This window comes from Diabrotica virgifera, chromosome 3, assembly GCF_917563875.1.
Source record: "Diabrotica virgifera virgifera chromosome 3, PGI_DIABVI_V3a".
NCBI lineage: Eukaryota > Metazoa > Arthropoda > Insecta > Coleoptera > Chrysomelidae > Diabrotica > Diabrotica virgifera.
Window position 1 is genome coordinate 46,063 of NC_065445.1, and position 21,513 is coordinate 67,575.

Here is a 21,513-nt window from a genome sequence, read left to right on the forward strand (position 1 = left end):
ATTTGCAAGCCATACGGATGCTGAGACTAAGGAAGATGAGGGAATTCTACAATTTACAATTCACGTCACATCTGCTCAGCGCGGTAAAGTTCCAACGAGACTGGTTCCCTTCATACTCCACACAGAGTAAATGTAAATCAAAAATGAATAACCATTTTCAATTTCGTTGCAAAACGAAAATACAGCCGAACCATATTCCAGTCCAATCAGAGAGTGCTGCAAGCACCTCTACCGGTTTCGAAACTTATTAGTCTCTCATCAGGAGGCACATATGCTGCTCTCCCCGATCCAACCAAAACAAACCCCAGCGTGCAGTCCCGAATTGCAACGAACGAAATGGCATAGATGCCCTAGCGGCAACTGCTAGCAAAAGACTAAGTTTTCACTCTAATGGCATATAACATATCCCACCAGAATGAAAACAATGGGAACCTTCTCTGGTTACACCTCCGAGGCTTCTACAATTTGCAAGCCATACGGATGCTGAGACTAAGGAAGATGAGGGAATTCTACAATTTACAATTCACGTCACATCTGCTCAGCGCGGTAAAGTTCCAACGAGACTGGTTCCCTTCATACTCCACACAGAGTAAATGTAAATCAAAAATGAATAACCATTTTCAATTTCGTTGCAAAACGAAAATACTGGAAAATACTGGAAAAATTGGACTGGAATATGGTTCGGCTGTATTTTCGTTTTGCAACGAAATTGAAAATGGTTATTCATTTTTGATTTACATTTACTCTGTGTGGAGTATGAAGGGAACCAGTCTCGTTGGAACTTTACCGCGCTGAGCAGATGTGACGTGAATTGTAAATTGTAGAATTCCCTCATCTTCCTTAGTCTCAGCATCCGTATGGCTTGCAAATTGTAGAAGCCTCGGAGGTGTAACCAGAGAAGGTTCCCATTGTTTTCATTCTGGTGGGATATGTTATATGCCATTAGAGTGAAAACTTAGTCTTTTGCTAGCAGTTGCCGCTAGGGCATCTATGCCATTTCGTTCGTTGCAATTCGGGACTGCACGCTGGGGTTTGTTTTGGTTGGATCGGGGAGAGCAGCATATGTGCCTCCTGATGAGAGACTAATAAGTTTCGAAACCGGTAGAGGTGCTTGCAGCACTCTCTGATTGGACTGGAATATGGTTCGGCTGTATTTTCGTTTTGCAACGAAATTGAAAATGGTTATTCATTTTTGATTTACATTTACTCTGTGTGGAGTATGAAGGGAACCAGTCTCGTTGGAACTTTACCGCGCTGAGCAGATGTGACGTGAATTGTAAATTGTAGAATTCCCTCATCTTCCTTAGTCTCAGCATCCGTATGGCTTGCAAATTGTAGAAGCCTCGGAGGTGTAACCAGAGAAGGTTCCCATTGTTTTCATTCTGGTGGGATATGTTATATGCCATTAGAGTGAAAACTTAGTCTTTTGCTAGCAGTTGCCGCTAGGGCATCTATGCCATTTCGTTCGTTGCAATTCGGGACTGCACGCTGGGGTTTGTTTTGGTTGGATCGGGGAGAGCAGCATATGTGCCTCCTGATGAGAGACTAATAAGTTTCGAAACCGGTAGAGGTGCTTGCAGCACTCTCTGATTGGACTGGAATATGGTTCGGCTGTATTTTCGTTTTGCAACGAAATTGAAAATGGTTATTCATTTTTGATTTACATTTACTCTGTGTGGAGTATGAAGGGAACCAGTCTCGTTGGAACTTTACCGCGCTGAGCAGATGTGACGTGAATTGTAAATTGTAGAATTCCCTCATCTTCCTTAGTCTCAGCATCCGTATGGCTTGCAAATTGTAGAAGCCTCGGAGGTGTAACCAGAGAAGGTTCCCATTGTTTTCATTCTGGTGGGATATGTTATATGCCATTAGAGTGAAAACTTAGTCTCCTTTTGTTTATTTTAAGTGTATTTTATACAAAAAGTTTAGCTTTTTTTATTTATTGAGGCAGTACGAAGTCTGCCGGGTCAGCTAGTTACATATATACAGATATATAAATGTTACACGATGTCCATGGCCCATGGCCGTCGTTCACATGTTTACAAAGAATGTTAAAAAACTCATTGTTTCCATTACAGGCTGATTATGTACTATAGAAAGGAACTACAACGTTAACGGGGTTTTATTATTTCGTATGGTCAATGAATCTCTATATATGAAAAAACCTCGGAGTGCTACCATTTAAAGGGGTGCGTTTTTGAGAAATGGGTGAATTAGTCCCTAGGCACAGGTTACATTAGGGTGAGTTCTATGCACTTTTGGTACAAACACGTCTACATAAAAATTGTTCCTGGTTAAATTTCCTATCTAAATATAACTTTTTAAAGTCAAAGATACTCTTTTTTACAAAAATATATTCAAAAGAAAAAGCACAAAGAAACCCAAAAGAAAGAAATTTTGTTTTTTGTCCCATAACTTTTGTCCACGGGGATATAAGTATAGATATGGCTTCACAAAAAAAACTTACATATTTTCTCTTAAAAATGATGTTTGGTAGAGGTCATTAGGATTTACAGTTTTCGAAATATGATTTTTCAAAGTTCTACACTCACAGCAATTTTCCTTGTTATTTCTCAAATATTGGTCTGTAACTTTTTTCTACGTAACTTTAGGCATATGCGATGGTACATGTAAGAGGAATAGAAATCAATTACCTTTAAAATGTTCTACCTTATATTGTTGTAAGACTTCTTTTAAAGAGGTTATCTTTTTCAAGATTTTATACTTTTAACGAGTTTTTATATTTTTTACGATTATTTTTTAAATTTCCCATTATAACTTTTTTTTCTACGGTATATATTATATAATAAAAAAGAAAGCTTATTCTGTTTACTTTAAAATGGTGTATTAGTATTATAAAAAATTCTAGGATTATTTTTGAATAAGATATGCTTTTCAAAATGTAATAAGTACTTGCAACGATTTTTGATTTTAGGATTATTTTTTAAATTTCTTATTATAACTTTTTTATGTGATTGTGTGTTATGATTGAATCTTATTTTTATAGGTAATACTTTGGATCCACTTGACTCGGCCGGGCAAACTTCAAAATATGGTTTAATTCCGATATTTACTGTCAAAGCTCCTGTACCACAAGCTTTGCTTGAAAAAATAGCATGTAAATGTACCAAAGGATATACAAAAAACTGCGGTTGTAGGAAGATAGGAATTAGTTGTTCAATATTCTGCAAAGGGTGCATGTGCATGGGTACTAATTGTGGGAACTCTAAAATAACTGAGGTATCAGAGGAAGATATTGAAGCTAATGTTAACGAAGAGATGGACTTTGATTTTGAAAATTTTGTAAATGTCAACGTTTAAATAATTTTTGTAAAAGAAACAATTTTAAATAATACAGGTAACAAAATATCAAAGAATCACTCGGTTTACATTATTTAAAAATAGATGATACATCATTTTAAAGAACAGAAAGTAAGCCCTCTTTATTGAGCAATATACAGGGTGTCCCGAAAATATTGGTCATAAATTATACCACACATTCTGGGGTCAAAAATAGTTCGATTGAACCTAACTTACCTTACTACAAATATGCTCATAAAAAATTTACAGCCCTTTGAAGTTACAAAATGAAAATCGATTTTTTTTCAATATATCGAAAACTATTAGAGATTTTTTATTGAAAATGGACATGTATCATTATTATAGAAGGAACATCTTAACGCAGAATTATGGTGAAGTTTGTTTACCCCATAAAAATTTTATGGGGGTTTTGTTCCCTTAAACCGCCCGAAACTTTTGTGTATGTTCCAATTAATTCATTATTGTGGTTCCATTAGTTAAACACAACGTTTTTAAAACTTTCTTGCCTCTTGGTATTTTTTCAATAAGCTAGTATTTATCGAGATGCGGCTTCTTTTTTAATATATTTACATAAAAATGTTATGGGGGTTTTGTTCCATTAAACCCCTCAAATGTTTGTGTACGTTCCAATTAAGCTATTATTGTAGTACCATTAGTTAAACACAGTATTTTTAAAACTTTTTTTGCCTCTTAGTCTTTTTTTGACAAGTCACCTTTTATCGAGATGTGGCTTCTTTTTCAAAATATATCTAAAAATGTAAATTATAAATAAATTTTCAGATTATTAACAGGTGGTGGATTCGACAAATATTCAAAATATGTCGATAAACACTGGCTTATCGAAAGAGTAGTAAGAGGCAAAAAAGTTTAAAAAACATTGTGTTTAACTAATGGTGTCACAATCATAATTTAATTGAAACGTACACAAAAGTTTGGGTGGTTTAAAGGAACAAAACCCCCATAAAATTTTTATGGGGTGGACAAATTTCACTTTAATTTTTTTTAAGATGTTGCTGCCATAAGAATGCCACATGTTTATTTTCAATAAAAAATCTCTAAAAGTTTTCGATATATGAAAAAAAATCGATTTTTATTTTATAACTTCAAAGGGCTGTAACTTTTTTTGTGTGCACTATTGTATATAGGTAAGTGAGGTTTAATCAACCTATTTTTGACCCCAGAATCTGTGGTATAATTTATGACCAATCTTTTCGGGACACCCTGTATATTCATGTACAAGAAAAAAAAAAGTTATAATGAGAAATTTAAAAAATAATCGCAAAAAATGTAAAAAACAATATTTTTTTTTATATTAGGTATTAATATAATATAGTATATATTAAGGTATATATTAGGTATACACTATATACAGGGTGTCCCGAAAAGATTGGTCATAAATTATGCCACAGATTCCGGGGTCAAAAATAGGTTGATTGAACCTCACTTACCTATATACAATAATGCACACAAAAAAAGTTACAGCCCTTTGAAGTTACAAAATGAAAATCAATTTTTTTTCATATATCGAAAACTTTTAGAGATTTTTCATTGAAAATGGACATGTGGCATTCTTATAGCAGCAGAATCTTAAATAAAAATTAAAGTAAAATTTGTGTACCCTATAAAAATTTTATGAGGGTTTTGTTCCCTTAAACCCCCCCAAACTTTTGTGTACGTTTCAATTTAATTATTATTGTGGCACCATTAGTTAAACATACCGTTTTTAAAACATTTTTGCCTTTTAGGACTTCTTCGATAAGCCAGTGTTTATCGAAATATTTTGAATATTTATCAAATCCACCACATATTTGTATATGGTTAAGTACGATTATAGAGACCTGGTCATAATATGAAAATTTATTTATAATTCACATTTTTAGGTATATTTTGAAAAAGAAGCCACATCTCGATAAAAGGCGACTTATCAAAAAAAGACTAAGAGGCAAAAAAGTTTTAAAAACACTGTGTTTAATGAATGGTATCACAATAATAGTTTAATTGGAACATACACAAACATTTGGGGGGTTGAAAGGAACAAAACTCCCATAAAAATTTTATGTAAATATATTAAAAAAGAAGCCGCATCTCGATAAAAACTCGCTTATCGAAAAAATACTAGGAGACAAAAAAGTTTTAAAAACGTTGTTTTTAACTAATGGTACCACAATAATGAATTACTTGGAACGTAAACAAAAGTTTGGGGGGGTTTAAGGAATCAAAACCCCCATAAAATTTTTATGGGGTGGACAAATCTCACTATAATTTTGTTTTAAGATGATCCTGCCATAAGAATGATAAATGTCCATTTTCAATAAAAAATCTTTAATAGTTTTCGATATACTGAAAAAAAATCGATTTTCATTTTGTAACTTCAAAGGGCTATAACTTTTTTTATGAGCATATTTGTACTGAGGTAAGTTAGGTTCAATCGAACTATTTTTGACTCCAGAATGTGTGGTATAATTTATGACCAATCTTTTCGGGACACCCTGTATAATATAATATTATATTATATAATAATATTATATAATATAATATTATATTATATAATATTATTTTATTTTTATATTAAATTATAAAAAATCGTTAAAAGTATAAAACCTTGAAAGACCATAATCTCTTAAAAAAGTCGTACAACGTTATACAGTAGACCATTTTAAAGGTAATTGATTTCTATTCCTATTACGTGTACCATTGCATATACCTAAAGTTACGTAGAAAAAAGTTACACAACAATATTTGCGAAATAACAAGGAAAATTGCCCAAAATTGCTGTGAGTGGAGAACTTTGAAAAATCATATTTCGAAAACTATAAATCCTAATTACCTCTACTAAACAATATTTTAAAGAAAAAATATGTAGGTTTTTTTTTCTGTAAAGCAATGTCTATACCTATATTCTCGTGGACAAAAGTTATCGGACGAAAAACAAAATTTATTTCTTTTCGGTTTCTTTGTGCTTTTTCTTTTGAATATATTTTTGTAAAAAAAGTATCATTGACTTTAAAAAACGATATTTAGATAGGAAATTTAACCAGGAACAATTCTTATGTAGATATGTTTGTACCAAAAGTGCATAGAACTCACCCTAATGTAACCTGTGCCCAGGGACTAATTCACCCATTTATCAAAAACTCACCCCTTTAAATGGTAGCACTCTGCGGTTTTTTCGTATATAGATGTCCATTGACCATACGAAATAATAAGACCCCGTTAACGTTGTAGTTCCTTTTAGCTATCTTATTTTGAATGTAATCAATAGCCTTTTTAACTAAGTATAAGCGCTAAAAGAAATTCAGCAATTTCACTATTCTACTTTGCAAAATACATATAGTGTATTACACATTTGATGCACTGTCCGTGTCCGTCAATGTTTTAATAAAGAAATACAAATACAGAAAGAAACAGTTTTGGCGATATGTCACAAGTGTGTAACATGTATTATCATATTGTTTGTAGAGGAATAATTGTAATGATTTTGTGAAGTAAGAGTTTGAAAAGTACTACAAAAAGGATACCAAATAAAACAAATGATCTGGCTAAGGATTCTGCAAAAGCCAATGTAAGCAGAAAGACTTACCTAAAAATACTATCCAATCTTGCTGTAGTCAAGATATCACTAAAGTAGTGAGGTGAATTATGTTGTATGTGTAGGGCTTTAACTTCCCAGTACTGTTCAAAAAACTTGGTTGGACTTAGAGGTGCAATTAACCATTTAAATAATTTTAAACTTTCCGAAACTGGATCTTTATTGTGAAATACCGTACCTGTAAATTTAATATTTTATTATAATTATTATGTACGTAATAGTCCAGTGTTCAGGGACGAAAGTGCCACTGAACCTCTAAACATAATATATGAGCAAGCTGAATTTTGATAGGCCCTTTTTTAACTCCAAAAAAGTTTGACACTCCTACAACCGGGAAACATTTTACCAACAATTTTTATGCCATAGAAAAAATTTTGCAAACAATAAACGTAGCTAATTTTGAACAAAAATATTTAGTATATAGCACTGTTTTGTGTAGAATGAACCGTTTCCTTAAAAATAACGCTGGCTTAAAGCAGCCAGTGATTTAATTAAAATAAGTTTTTTAATTAAAATTTTAATAAACTCTCTGTAGTCCTGTCGTCAGTGGGGGTACAACGGCCTCCTTAATTCAGATGGACTTACCCAAGTGTTTTTTATGTATTTTGACCCGTAGAACACGAATTTTTTGGGTAACAGTCGATCCGGATGTCGATAAGATTGTTATAAACAAAGAACTTGAGGAATCACATAACAGCGATTTTTCTCAAAACAAAACATTGTTTTATATTTTTTGGTGGAGGAAAGTGCTAATTTTCCTCCCGAGAATGTAGTTTACTATGTAGTAATCATTCAAGGGAGGAAAAGGCACTTTACTCCCATGTTATACATATGGTTTTTCTACCTTCCTCAAATAACAAGTCATTTTTTCATTTTTACTTAATTTATTTATGTAACTAACCAACAAAATTTATTAGAACTAAAACTAACAAGTAGGTACAATATAACTGTCAAATATAAGTCAAATTATTAATGTAAACATTGTTAAATCAGAATAACAATTTAGTGTTTTTTACCATTCTACAAAATACAGAGTGTTCTTAAATAAACGTTAAAATGTATAGATACTTACGTAATAGAAAATAGATATTGTACAGGGCGTCAATAAGTTATATTTCATGAATGAAATACCATGACGTCACTTTTACTTTTCCTCCCTAGGGAGGAAAAGTACAACTTTGCTCCCTACAATCAGGTCCGGAAGGGTATACTTTCGGTAGAGGTAGGTGGAAAAAAAGTGTTTACAAGTTTTTTCGTAGGATGCATAGTTTTCGACATAAACGTGGTTAAACTTTCAAAAAATCGAAAAATTGCAATTTTTGAACCCGAATAACTTTTGATTGAAAAATAAAATAACAATTCTGCTTACCGCATTTGAAAGTTCAAGTCAAATTCTATCGGTTTTGATTACTTTCATTGCTAAAAATTAATTTTTTTTATTGTTAAACAAAGCTATAAACACAGTGATTGAATGACGTTTTCAATGCATTTCCCATTTGAAATCGAACGAGTAGGCGCGCATACACACAATTTCTACATAGACTACGTACATTAAAACGCATGCATTGGGCACGGGAAACAGTTTGTGTTTATGGCTTTGTTTAACAAATAAAAACTTAATTTTTAGCAATGCAAATAATCAAAACCGATATAATTTGACTTGAACTTTCAAATGCAGTAAGCAGAATTGCTATTTTATTTTTTAATCAAAAGTTATTCGGGTTCAAAAATTGCACTTTTTCGATTTTTTGAAAGTTCAACCGCGTTTATCTCTAAAACTATGCATCCTACGAAAAAACTTGTAAGACCATTTTTTGCTGAGAATCACCCAAAAAATACAAAAAAAATGTTTTGTTTTGCAAAAAATCGACGTTATGTAATTCCTCAAGTTCTTTGTTTATAACAATCTTATCGACATCCGGATCAAACTGTTACCCAAAAAAATCGTGTTCTACGGGTCAAAATACATAAAAAAACTTGGTCCATCTGAATTAAGGAGGCCGTTGTACCCTCCCTGGCGACAGGACTACTGGTAAAATTCGATATCTTTTAATCAGAATGTTCTCTAGACAAAAATCAAAATGTATTTTAAAGGTGAAGAGTGCAACTTTCGTATGCAATTTTGCTGCAAATATAGTCAGTTTCAATAAAGCTGTGAAATAAATAAATGTTGTATAATCGGTTCGCTAAACTCGACACAACTGGTTAGTTATTTTAGTAAGTAATTTTGCCAATTTTGGTAAAATTGGCAAAAAATAATTACTAAATAGTTAATAATAACTAATCATTTAGTAATTTTCCAATTTTGGTAAAATTGGCAAAAAACAAAAAAAATACCGACTAAAATCTCTAGCCAGTTGTGTCCGAGTTTAGCGAACCGACTATCCAGTGATACTCAACCTGCGGCCCGCGGGCCGCATGCGGCCCTCTAGCCTTTTTTGTGCGGCCCGAAGGCTAACTAAAGGGCCCTGTGATTAAATTATTTGTCAAATTTCAAGTGTTTTTTCAAATTATTTGATAGTGTGCCGATGTGTTTGAGGCGTGTTTGTGAGTGTGGCAGACAAGTTAATGACTTTAATTTTAAATTGTATTGAAATTTTTAAAAATTGATTAAAAAGCAAGGTATTATTAACGTTTAATAATAAATTATTAGAGTTAATGAACAAATACTCATTTTAAAAATAATCAATACTTATTTACTACATTGCAACGACCCATTTAGTAATCTCAAGAAAAATTCAGGTCTGGATTAACAAAAAAAATTTAAAATAATTGTGACCTTGTAACAACACTCTGTCTATTAAAAATTTAAAAATTCGTCTGCACATTTGAAAAGAGCACAAAATCTAAGTTTAATTGCTCGCTTAAATTTTTTGCGCAGACGATTTAATGACATTAATTTTGAAATTATATCGAAATTTTTGTTTTGAAAGTTCGAGTTCTTAAAAATCTCGACATAATTTTAAAATTAAAGTCATTGCATTGTTTGAAATGGAAGCTCCATTAAAGCTCTTTTAAAATGTGCAAACGGTTTTTAAAATTTCAATATATGGGATGTTGTTTCAAGGTCACAATGGATTTATAATTTTGTTTAATCCGGACCTGGATTTTTCTTGTTATTAGTAGTTGGGTGGTTTGGGTTCTAAATGTGACATATGTGTACCAAATATTAAGAAAATATACAAGGTGGTTCTAAAGTTATGGGTCCAGAAAGAAATGGGCAAAAAAACACGGTGTAACTCGGTTATAAAGTAGGTGGAGCAATAAATTTAATATGTCTAGAACCACCTCATTTACCTCTATTCACCATTCAAGTATTTCCGTTTCCCAATAAAACACCCTGTATACTACTTCATCTTGATTGCGGCCCGCCAGCTGTGGCAATAGCTACTATGTGGCCGAGGAAAGAAAAAGGTTGAGTATCGCTGGACTATACCCATGTTTCTCATGAAATGAATAAAATTTATTACTTCTATTGACTGCGATTGATCGGCTGCTCACCATGACCGGAAACATCATCTTTATCATAGCCATGTCGTTACCATTTTTCCTTTCTTGTTTACTATTTATTAGTTTTATGACACCCTTTGTGCAGCTTCCTCATTTTTTTATTTCGTATAATCCTCCTTACTCCTTTTTTTCATCCTATCTCATTTCCTTACTGTCTACTGTTAACTTTTTATACCCCATTTTTGTCATTTTTTCCTTTTCCTCTTTCGCCATTTGGCTTACTTGTTTCTGTATTGCTTTTGAATTGTATTGTTAGGTAATTATTAATGTAAATGCAGTCGTTATGGTTTTTTTTATTTAATAGCAATATCTCTGCTTTATCTATCATTGTCTCTGTTCCTATAACACAGAGATTCTCCCCAATTTTTGTAGCATTCACCTTAATTTCATTTTTACTTGTAGTCTTTTTTTCCTATGTTTCTATCATTGTTTGTGTCCATTTTTAATCCTGATATTATCAGGTTTTATCAGGCATTAATGCATACCGTTTTTTGGCTTGTTCTTTTTTCACTTGATTTATTTTGTTTAGGTATAATTTTTCCCAAAAGTTCTACCATCATTCTAATCATAACTCTACTTGTTTCTTTGTCTTTCATCTTCTTCATTTTTCTGTGGTGTTCTATTTGTTTATTTGAAGGATACAGGGGAAGAACGGCCATAGTCCATTTGGATTTTTTTGAGCAAGCTGAAAGTTAAGATTTATTAAGTACCTGATTATAAAGTCAATACAGAGTGAGTTTTATCTATGGAAACCCTCAATTATCTGGAAAACGGCTTGCACGATTTTTATAGATTTTGGTGGGTAAGGGTTTTCTAATGCTACCGATATTATAGTGCTAATTACATTGTTGCCAGATATTCTGTTTTTCTGGAAATATAATGAACTTTCTTATTTCAAATGGAACACCCTGTATATTTTTTACGTTTTGAAGTCCTTAAGAAATACTGATTATTTTTCATGTTAAATTTTCAATACCTAAATGCCATAGTTTCGTAGTTATTGCTACATTTACTTAAAAAAAAAACTTTTTAAACAAATTATAAAAATCAATTTTTTTGGCCCGGGCAGACATTATTTTATATTCTTTGAATCAATGGGAATAAAAAAGGTCTTTTGTAATTTTTCTCTAAAGTTAATCGTTTCCGAGTTATACACAATTTAAAACTGAAAAAAAACTAAAACTGACGATTTTAAAGGTTTAAAAACACAAATAAAAAATATTACTTTTGAAACTACAAAGTGCCTAAATTCAAGTTCAAACCTTATTTTATCAGTTACCGATAAGTAATTTGGGTTTGTTTCATTTTAAACATTTTTTTTTTTAGTTGTTAATGCAGCCCGGTCGTCCGTCATCTCATAGGCGCTTCATTAACAATTAAAAAACAATGTTTTAGAATAAAACGTACCAAAAATTCTTATTGAAAGCTGATAGAAGAAGGTTTGAGCTTGAATTTAGGTATATTTTATATACTTCATAATTTCAAAAATTATATTTCTTTATATTTCTAAAAATTGAGGGTTTCCATACATAAACCTCACTCTGTATAATATAAAGTCCAAGTAATTATTATACTACTTTATTATTATTCTTTAAATTTGACTGATTATTTTTCTTTAAGTTTGACTTTATAATAAGTTAACAAATATTAACTTTCAGCTTGCTCGAAAAAAAATTCAAATGGACCCTGGCTGTTCTTAGCATGTACCCTTCATTTGCTTCTTTCAAAGCTGTAATCTTGCTTTCCTCTCTTCCGTTTATTCTCTTTGACAGTGTCTAACTTGCTTCCTGTTTCGTTTTTCTGTGCATTCATTGTATTTTAATTACCTAGTATTTAAATACGACCACTAGGTATACCATTTGTAAAGGGTTTATCAGAAAAATTATTACGGATAGAAAATAAATACATCAAAACAACATTCAAAACCACCAAAACACTCAGATCTATTCTGACCAAAACCAAATGAAATAAGACGCAAGAGAGATTGAATAAGTAACTGCGGTAGAGTGGGCCACAATGAGACAGTTAAAGCATTGTTTATATAGGGAGATAGTTGATCAGAACAATAGGTAAATATGTTTGATTCAAACTGAGACAGTCACCAGATGTCCCCACAATTTCTGTCAGGGTCGCAACATCAAAAAGCATAGACACTAAGTTGAATACGATCCTATTCATTATTCATAACACCCCAACTCGCATACATATTAAGAAAAATAATTATATAGAAAAGTATATTTAGAAATTGAATTAATGATGCCATGCTACTATACATTATATACAGGGTGTAACAAAAATACAGATCATAAAGTTAATCACATATTCTGGGAGCAAAAATAGTTCGATTGAACCTAATTTACCTTAGTATAAATTATAAATGTGCACATAAAAAAAGTTACAGCCCCTTGAAGTTACAAAATGAAAATCGATTTTTTCCAAATATCAAAAACTCTTGAGATATTTTATTGAAAATGAACACGTGGCATTCTTATAGCAGTAGTATCTTAAAAAAAATTATAGTGAAATTTAGACACCCAATAAAAATTTTATGTGGGATTTGTTCCTTTAAACCCCTAAAAACTTTTGTGTACGTTCCAATTTAATTATTATTGCAGTACCATTAGTTAAATACAATGTTTTAAAAACTTTTTTGCCTCTTAGTACTTTTTCGAAAACTCGAGTTTTTATTGAGATATTTTGAATATTTGTCAAATCCACCACATATTTTAAGTACGATTATGGAGACTTGGTAATAATATGAAAAGTTATTTATGATTTACATATTTAGGTATATTTTGAACCATATTAAAAAAGAAGCCAGATCTCGATAAAAGGTGCCTTATCGAAAAAATACAAACAGGCAAAAAAGTTTTAAAAACACTGTGTTTAACTAATGGTATCATAGTAATAGTTTAATTGGAACGTACACAAACATTTGGGGGGTTTAAAGGAACAAAACCCCCATAAAATTGTTATGTAAACATATTAAAAAAGGAGCTGCAACTCGATAAAAACTTCATTATCGAAAAAAAAACAAAGAGCCATAAAAGTTTTAGAAATATTGATTTTAACTGATGGTACCACAATAATAATTTAATTGGAACGTACACAAAAGTTTGGGGGGTTTAAGGGAACAAAGCCCCCATAAAATTTTTATGAGGTGCACAAATTTCACTATAATTTTTCTTTAAGATGTTCCTGTCATAAGAATGCCACATATCCATTTTCAATAAAAAATCTCTAATAGTTTTCGATATATTCGAAAAAATCGATTTTCATTTTGTAACTTCAAAGAGCTGTAACTTTTTTTATGTGCATATTTGTACTAAGGTAAGTTAGGCTCATTCGAACTATTTTTTGTCCCAGAATATGTGATTTAATTTATGACCTGTATTTTTGTTACACCCTGTATATAATGTATAGTAGCATGGCATCATTAATTCAATTTCTAAATATACTCTTCTTATATAATTATTTTTCTTAATATGTATGCGAGTTGGGTTGTTATGAATAGGATCGTATCCAACTTGGTGTCTATGCATTTTGATGTTGCGACCCTGACAGAAATTGTGGGGACATCTGGAGACTGTCTCAATTTGAATCAAACAAATTTTCCTATTGGGCTGACCAACTATCCCTATATAAACAATGGTTAAAGTATTTAAATGTAATGGGGCTTGACAGGTGCTGCACTGTATGAGCAGTTCTATGAATTTCATCTTTACCCATAACCCTACATTACCAATGGCTGCTATCACTCTATTACATATTGTTTGACTTTCATACTTTTTCGACACAGGAAGTTTTTTCATCACTCTATTTCATCACAAAGTATCACCCAGTTAAGCAGATATTCTGTTACTTTTTATAACTAACATATAACACATGTTTATATAGTTGAATTTCATGATATGTATTTACATTTTGAGTTTCTATGTTTAAATCAGTTATAATAAGAAAAGAAAAAAGAATGTGTGTGTACTTTGTACGCACGTAAGAAGTTATACTTCTATTATATAATTTCAAAGAAATAAATATACATACTTAACAGGTTATTTGTATTTTATTTAGATATTAAGCTAACTTTCTTACCTACCACTTTTAAAATTTTTTTATTAAAACGATACCAAAAAAATAAAAAAAAAAAGAATATGAATCGTCCGGGATTTGAACCCGGGACCTCTCGATCTCCGGTCGAACGCGCTACCACCGAGCTAAACTGCCTTTGCTTTGACAGGTTACAAGATTTCTCATATATACTGACAAATTTAATAGACCAAGTGAAGTCTACAAAAATACTTTAAATATACTTACTATTATTATAAAATATCTTATTCCCGAGGAAGACAAATCCAAGGAAACAAAAATTATAATAAATAATACATTTACTAAAAACACTAATATATCCTTTCAATGACTTATTTGCGCTGACACATACATATCTTGAAATATTAGCAACGAACTACATACTGTCTGTGTGCACATGCGCCCGGCATTATAAAATTTCACTCTCGATCGTAAAGAAGTATAACTTCAATAAAACACTGTGCATTGGGCCACAATGAGACAGAATTTTTGTAGGCAGTCAGACATAGAACACTACATTTCAAGTGAGAGCAGCGAGGAATTTGAAATTACTGCTTCTAGTAACAGTGAAGAGAAGTTTTCTGACACTGATAATGACCAGCAAGAAAGAGTTGATCCTTCAAAATTTAAGCCCCTTGTTGAAGATTTTGTCCTTGTTAAGTTTGAGGCTAGAGACATGAGAGATGTTTATTACATAGGTAAAGTAATCTCAACAAAGGACATACATGGTGATGTATAAGTAAGTTTTTTAAAGAAAAGTTGAAAAAATCCAGGTGTCTCATTGTGGCCCAAGCATGGACACTTGCAATGATTTTTAAAAAACTTTATGAAACTGATTGAAATCAATCACAGATCATCAATTTCAATGTAAAACGTAGAGAAAACGTCAACGTTTCTAGAATACTAAATTTGAAAACAATCTGTCTACTGAAAAAAAAAAATAAAAAAATAAAGTGAATTTTGTCTCATTGTTGCGCACCCTCCCCTATATAAAATACCCTGTGAATGCAACGGAATTTTTATGTGGTAGAAACCAAACAACTACTAAGTGTCAGGATAAACAAGCAAGAAACTATATCAAGAACAGAGTACAATGGAAAGGTGCATTAATAATCTTGAAAGAAACAGACATGAAAAGGAGAAAAGATAAAAAAAGCAGCTCTCATCCTACTTAATACTCCGGTCAACTTACGCATCCGAGGCTACAAAAATTACCATCAAGCTGAAAATTGGCAGGATTGTTCAAAATGCCATCATAAATGAAATCTAAAAAGTCCTCATAAATCCGACCCGTGCTAAAAATTTTACGCGGGGTCAAAGGTCACCAAATATGGTTTTTAGCGATTTTCAGCGAAACGGTAAGTTTTATAGTAAAATTAGTTCTGACAAAAACTGTAGATTAGATAATTATCTATAAAAAGTTCCTTATTACTTTTTTTCCTGAGAGCCACCGTTTTTGAGATATAACGATTCAAAAAGTGGTAATCGTCATAATATGTGCACACGTTTCCACACCACCTTTGAGGTAGTGTATTTAGCGCGTTTTTTAACGTGGTTTCCCCAGTAGGCCTTTTCCACGGATCTGTTATGATTCTGTTTAATTTAAAGCTATTTAATAATTGATATTGGCAAGGGTTAAAAATGATAAAAGTTATAAAAAGCGGTATAAATTTAAAAAAATGGAAATTTATCAAACTGGTTCATAATTTTCTAATACTTCTGCTTCCCTTGTTCTTTTTCTCATTGTTCTTCTTCCTCTTCTAGTTCTTCTTCTTCTTCTTGTTCATCCTGGGTGCAAGTAAATTGTCCCAATAATGACACATCGCATGGCTCCTCGATAGAATCAAATGAATCCTCAATTGTTGGTGATTCAACAATGGAGCACGACCGGTTTTGACAATTAGTGCATGCTACCGAACAAAACAGTTCAACTTTTTTGCAACCACATTTAGCGCTACATCCCTTTTTACAGTTGCAAAAAATTGTGTTCAGGAGTCTTTCCGGCGCAGGGGGAGTAAAGTTTGAATTCGTTCTAATGAACTGCCGACTAATTTCCATCCCCAGTCTTTTGGATCTAGCTGATAACCAAGCGACACTTGAACTTGGTAATATACCCGAAAAAGATGTTGATGAGCAGCCGCTGAGGTTGGAGGAAGACAAGATAACTGCACTTGTTTTTTGTTTCGAGTACTTTTAAAAAAACATGCATATCGAAACTTATCTAAGCACGTAGTTTTCTTAGGCGCTCCATACATAGAGAGAAGACAACTAATTCCGTTGGAAATAACTTCTTGTGAAGTTGAATTAGTTTTTTTTTAAACTTCAGCATATTCATGTAAATCTTGTTTTTCAAACATTTTAAAAACTAACAGTCGTTTTACCCCTCCTGAAAAATGCAGATGTCGTATCACAGCCAGTTATTGCGTGTAAAAATAGTATATGATTTTGACATTTTGCAAAAGTAGATAAACTTTTCGATGAATATATTTCCGATTGGTGTTGAGCTGTTCCAGGTTTTAAAAAAAAGATAGTTTTTTCGATTGGAGTTCTACCAGTGAGTAATACGAGCAAGTCTACATCTTCACCTACAACAATAGTTGTATTTGTTAAATTGAATTACTCTATGGCTGTTTCAATTATCATTACGTCAGCATCATTATTAGCTTGTTTTACCGATATATTTTCAGCAATAAACTTATCTTTCAGCATTGAAATGAACCGAGATTTGTTGTGAGTATTTGCAAGAAATTTCTGTTGAGTGGTAGATACTGTCATAGTTTATATAGTGTCATAGTCATTTTATCAAATAAAATATTAGAAGATGAAGATGTTGCTGAAGTTCTACGACGTTGTTTTGCAGCTTTAATATTTCTCGTAAAATCATTATAGCCATCAAATACGACAGTAACTCTGTGACCAAAATGACGCCGTACATACTGAACGTATTTATCTAAGATAACGTTGAATGTTTCTTCGTTATCCCACACAATGCGATGTAATAGATATCCTCCATCAATGATGTATGTCGCTTTTATGTTGTTAATATTAATATTAACATTAATATTAATATTAATATTAATATTAACTAATATTAATATTATTAATATTAATATTTATAATAGAAAGTTGTCTTTCATTATTATGTTCAAACCCTTCTGAGAAAAGAATAGGTAGGGTGATTAGATTAGCCGACGAACGTGTTTATTCCGACAAAACCCATCTTTACAAATTGAACTAAGGCGCATAAATAAAAAGAATTATTAAACGTTAATACTTTGTCATATCAATTTACTATTTTTGTTAGGATTAAGCCGTAAAATTCAAATAATTCTTATTATTTTCGCGTTACATTCACTTTGTAAAGATTTTTTTGTTGGCACTGTAATATAATACAGCTTATACATTGCATCCCTCGGTAGACCGCAAGCTGTATAGTAGAAACATTATCATATTTATAATCTTATATTATTATGTGTAATATAAGTTAAGTTGACCGAGAGAATATTATGTTTACTTGTATTACACCTTCAGTGATGTATATACCTGGTGGACTAATACATAATATATTATGACGATTAGAAGTCTTTCAACTCTTTGAATCGTTGTATCTCAAAAACAGTGGCTCTTAGGAAAAAAACTATTAAGATATTTTTTATAGATAATTATCTAACCTACATTTTTTGTTAGAACTAATTTTACGATAAAACTTACCGTTTCGCTGAAAATCGCTAAAAACCTTATTTGGTGACCTTTGACCCCGCGTAAATTTTTTAGCACTGGTCGGATTTATGAGGACTTTTTAGATTCCATTTATGATGGTATTTTGAACAATCCTGCCAATTTTCAGCTTGATGGTAATTATTGTAGCCTCACTCCTATTTTTGAGTTTAACTAGACTGGTCTATAAAGAAGAGAAATGTTTAGTAAACCCATCAGCAGAATGTAGCAGGCTCTAGTTGATAATATTAAAATAAAAGAAGATGTCAGCAACAAGAACACCAATATTAACACATTCGTTGCCACTTATATTCAGTCACTTTGGTATGAAGCCAATACGAAAAGAATCCTATTTAATTCCACAGGTTATGAATGCCAAAACCAGTCAGGTTCAGTGGCACCTGATTTAAATAACACAAAATACCTTTTGGCATCAATGTGTTAATAGATTAATACAAGGTCTGGGACACATTTATTTATTTATTTATTAACGGGCCTTGCCCACTTTAGGCCAGGAACCGAAGCTTTTCACCTCGCAATTTTTACAGAATGGATCGATTTGCTTGAAAATTTGAGAATAAGTGGTGGATAGTCCAACCATCAAAATCTATATGACGCCGAAAGGCGCTTTTCCCATGGGGGTGGTTGCCACCCCATCTCGGATGTGGAAATTTTTTATTATATTTTGACCGCAAAAGTTGATAAAATCATTCATTCTAAGCAAAAAATGTTCTATACATTTTTTTGATAAAATTAATAGTTATCGATTTATTCGCTATCGAAAGTGTTAATTTTGTATAGAAAAAATCAATGTTTTTCGATATACTTACTTATTTATGATTCACTGAATTTTTGCCGTAGAAAATTTTTTTTCAAACCAAGTTCTTGGGAATTAAATAACCTACAATTTTATATTAAAACATTTTTTCCTATCTCTGATGCTAATCTTTCTATTCTGAAGAAAATGGCATTTTTTACCAAACTACAAAAATTCGTTATTCGCTTTTAACTCCAGTTTTTTAAAAACTAATCATTCTAAGCCAGTCAAACTTCTAGAACGTATTAATAATACATAAATGAAAAAGATCAAATAAGGTCAATGACCAATTTTAATTGGGGTGGTGATTACGGGGTTGCTTGCGATCACTTTTTTGATGAAAAAAATATGGACTGACATTCTTGTCATTATAAGTCACTTAATTTTTAAGCTAGACTTTTTTTATTTCTGCAGATAGATATTTTTAATTACTTTAAATTAGTTTCAACAAGTTGTTCTCTACAAATGCATAGTTTTCCCGACTTTTGACTTTGAAACTACAATATTTAGCATTTGACGAAGAAGAGCCATCATATAATAAAGTATAGCTCGATTACTACTGGTCTTAAAGAAAATTTTAAAAAACGGTTTTGTTTATTTTTTCAAAAGGTACATTTTTGTTAGGTAAAGTTGTTTTGATAAAACGAAAACTTTTGGAGTTATTAGCAGAAAACTTTTAAAAACATTGATTTTTTCGATATAAAACTAATACTTTCAATAGCGAATAAATCGAAAACTATAAATTTTATCAAAAAAATGTATAGAACGTTTTTTACTTAGAATGAACGTTTTTACCAAGTTTTGCAATTAAAATATAAGAACGAATTTCCACCCCCGAGATGGGGTGGCAACCACCCCCATGGTAAAAGCGCCTTTCGGCATGATATAGATTTTGATCCTTGGACTATCCACTACTTATTCTCAAATTTTGAAGCAAATCGATCCATTCTGTAAAAATTGCGAGGTTTTGTCCTATTATAAGCTTCATTACTTGGACTACTTTTAGTACAATAATTGACAGTTTAAAAACCTCAATAGAATTAGTCAAATAATAAAATCTTAATATAAAAATAATCTAAAAACAGTTTAAAAAGTGCTTAGAAAAATAAAGTTAAAGTTAAAATAATAAAAAAAATACAACATTGATATATAAAACTGACAGCTACAAATAGTTACACGTTATTACAATATATCACATTGAAAAATTTATATCACAATTTGCTTTAACAGGCTCACAAATTTAGTAAAGCTTTTGTTAAAAAAATCCAAACTATCAGCATAACAGTTAGCCATTCGTGACACTCTAGGTATATAAGAATTAAGGCCAACATTGGTTCCCCTAAATGGCTGATGAAATACATTAACTGATCTGGTGTTTCTTAATGGAACTGATAAGAACATTGTGGAAATCAATGAAGGACAGTCAATCATGCTATTAATCAGTTTAAAAAATATTTTGAGATCTGCCTGATCCCTCCTCACTTTCAAAGTAGGAAGGGAAAATGTATCTTGTAATAATGCAAAATCATATGAAAATTCATTTACACGAGGTATATTGGATTTATATGCTAGGTACCTAAGGAATTTTCTCTGCACCTGCTCAATTCTGTGAATGTGTGAAGTATAATGGGGGCTCCAAACTGAAGAACTATATTCCAATAAAGGCCTGACAAGACTACAGTACAGCCAATCTAATAGCATTAATACTCCTAAAGTCATGTGTGCTTCACTTAATGAATCCAAGCATCCTAAGTGCTCTAGAAACTATGATGTCAATGTGATTTACAAAAGAGAATGTGGAGTCCATTGTGACTCCAAGGTCCCTAATAGATTGTCATGATGACATCATTTAGATGGCTGGCATTCGCTAGAAATTGCCTATTCAATAAAGTGACAAAAAAGAGAAGAGGAGGGAGCAGCCCCTCTCAGATGTCAATTTGAACCATGTGTTTTATTAATTTTATTTCATCCTATAATTATCCAATTAATCAAAACAAAAGTAAGTAAGCACACAATTATTATATGGCGCAGTCATATTTCGTTGTCTTCGCACCCTAAGGAGAATTGATAAATAATAATACTTTTTAAATTTGACTTAACCTCCAAAATGAACGACCACATTGTTCCAGTAACAGAACTGTGTTTTGATGGTAATATGGGAGATAATTGGAGTTTTTTCGAACAAAAATTTAATATATTTTTGGAAGCCAGCAAGCTTAATGAAGAGACCGACAGTTTGCAAGGCAGCGTACTGTTGAATCGAGTTGGAGATCGGGCTCTTCGTATTTATAACAATTTCGAGTGGTCTTCAGATGAAAAGAAAACGTCTTGTAAAGCTATTCTAAAAAAGTTTAAAGAGTACTTTACACCCTCAAAAAATGTCACATATGAGCGATACTTATTTTTTACTCGAGACAAGATAGGGTTAGAGACATATGACTCATATGTAACAGAACTGAGACAGCTTGCAAGT

The 21,513-nt window shown here is 31.7% G+C and overlaps 1 protein-coding gene across 2 annotated transcripts in view; it reads right to left on the reverse strand.

Annotated features, from left to right (window-relative positions):
* The window catches only part of LOC114332218 (ribosomal oxygenase 1), an 84,361-nt gene that overhangs the window by 41,818 nt on the left and 21,030 nt on the right, over positions 1–21,513 (reverse strand). For both annotated transcript variants that reach the window (XM_028281978.2, XM_028281977.2), the window contains exon 2: positions 6,902–7,088. In XM_028281978.2, coding sequence (XP_028137779.2) covers positions 6,902–7,088 — 187 coding nt within the window. The remainder of the gene's footprint in view (positions 1–6,901; positions 7,089–21,513) is intronic.